At 42.3% G+C, this 2132-nt stretch overlaps 1 protein-coding gene across 1 annotated transcript in view; it reads right to left on the bottom strand.

The window, feature by feature from the left end:
- LOC101855413 (advillin) overlaps window positions 1–2132 on the bottom strand; it is a gene marked incomplete in the record, with an annotated part of 77437 nt that overhangs the window by 20491 nt on the left and 54814 nt on the right. Inside the window, 2 exon segments of the mRNA XM_013080727.2 lie at window positions 268–370; window positions 1066–1127. Coding sequence (XP_012936181.1) covers window positions 268–370; window positions 1066–1127 — 165 coding nt within the window.

Here is a 2132-nt window from a genome sequence, read left to right as displayed (position 1 = left end):
CACACACAAACACACACAAACACACACAAACACACACACACACACAAACACACCAAACACACACAAATACACACAAACACACACACACACACCTACTTTCCCATCCGGCTCCAAACGTGTTGGCCTTATTTCCCAACAGAGACGTACGACACCTGTTGCCCACTGTATACAACCTTCATAATTTGGCTACGGGAACATCTACAAACTGACCCTAATCTTAGCCAGGCTGATGATACACTGACAAGTGCCTGTCACGGTTTATCTAACCTCCAGCTGCCTCCCGGAGGCATATGGTTCCTGTCCGCCCAACAGAGCCCAGAACGATGCCTCCTCAGCTCCCTCATTGACCTCTATGACGTCAGAAGTGTTTCTGGAACATAAAGAGGTGAATGGAAGAAATTAATGTATCAAATGTATCAGAATTTTCGGTCTGGTGCTGCTCATATAACCTTATGCAGTTGCGAGCGCCGTAAAACCTCTACTAAAACTAAACAAAAATTTTCGGTGGGTGGTACCTTTAAAATAGCAAAATGGTAAGATTCTTTGTTCGTTTGTTTTAAAAATTCGGGATTGTAGGGTTGGGTGAAGGGAGGAGCGTCACGAGATATAAAATAAACAGATATTACCTTTGGCTCGTTGTTAGACGGGAATATATCTTGACAAATAAATATATAGATAGATAGCTAATATAATATAAACAGATAGATTCTATCAATGAAGGAGCGTGCTTCTCAAGGAAGTGCACCTCTTTATAATGTACTGGCTTTAGCAAGTTGATCGTGTGAGTTGAATGCCCCTTTCAACACTACATATTAGTTTATTTTTTAAGAGGCGGGACTTCTAAATTTAACGCCCATCTCCGATAGGATCAAACCAATTAATGGCTTCAAAAACTGCACAAAACGACGCTCAGTCCAGAGACTCGAACCTGGACATCCTGCTCCGTAGACCAGCATGATGCCAAGGGAGCTAACAGGGCTCGCTTACTGACTCTATTTACTGGGGAAATTTTTCCAAATTCACCAAGGAAGCATTATAAGAATTGGAGTGGACATTAAGACTAACCTGTCTGGGAATAGATAGCCTGTCAAGTTCTTGGCCAACAAACATTCGTCAGGGCTGGCTCCCTGAGGACACAAAGAGATATCTACGTTTTATTCAAATAGAAAGACATGGACATCTAATGAATACATATATCATGCAAAAAATGCTCTATTTACAAGAGTCTCCAAAAGTGACGCCGTAACGTTCCCCCTTTGGGAATGATATATCACAGCAAGTTCATCATGTATCTCCGTTGTCTCTGTGGTTCGTAATATCCCATCCTCATCGCTAAGGCTGCCTCTGTCAGGCACAGTCGAAACTGCCCGCCTTCTTAATGTGGTAAAACATATCCAAATTTCGGTTAAAACAAATATAGTTTACAATAAAACCCCTCGATACCGTCCGCAGTAAGTGGCCAGAAATCCCACACAAACTAAAGTGAAAAATGATAAATTTGAACTTTTCCAAGATAACCGTCGAGTTGGGAGCATCTTTATTTTTATCTAGTATACCTGTCTTCTTCCTGGAACGTTATGCCCCTGTTAACCCAGGTTAATCCAAAGAGACAGATTTGAAGCCACCTGCCTCTTAAATGATCTACAATATGTTAATGCTGACGCAAAACATTCAGAGTTAGTTGCTTGTTTTTTACCTTGCCATACCAAATGATGACGCTGTGATCGGACTCTATGAGGAATACGTCATTGGAGTTGAGGAAAGCCGCACGGGGCAGGACCTGAGGAGTGAGTGTAGGATTAGGTTTAGAGTGTCGAGATCATGGTTCTCATAACTGAGGACTCTAAGAGCTCGCTCTGTGCTGATGTTTTGAGAGAAAAAGGGCGAAAGAAAGAAAGGAGAGAGAGGGGGGAGAAGGAGAAGGAGAGAGAGAGAGAGAGAGAGAGAGAGAGAGAGAGAGAGGGGCAGAGGGGGATTGTGAGGATAGGGCAAGGAGGGGGGCTAGACCTTGGGGACAGAGTAAAAGAAACAAAAAAGAGACAAGGAGAAGGAAAATGTCAGAAAAAAAGTGGGAGAAATAGATAGATAGATAGATAGATAGATAGATAGATAGATAGATAGATAGATAGATA

Source organism: Aplysia californica, unplaced genomic scaffold (genome assembly GCF_000002075.1).
Source record: "Aplysia californica isolate F4 #8 unplaced genomic scaffold, AplCal3.0 scaffold00097, whole genome shotgun sequence".
NCBI classification, from domain to species: Eukaryota; Metazoa; Mollusca; class Gastropoda; order Aplysiida; family Aplysiidae; genus Aplysia; species Aplysia californica.
The sequence above is the reverse complement of the archived record's forward strand: the minus strand, read 5'-3'. Positions and strand labels throughout refer to the sequence as shown.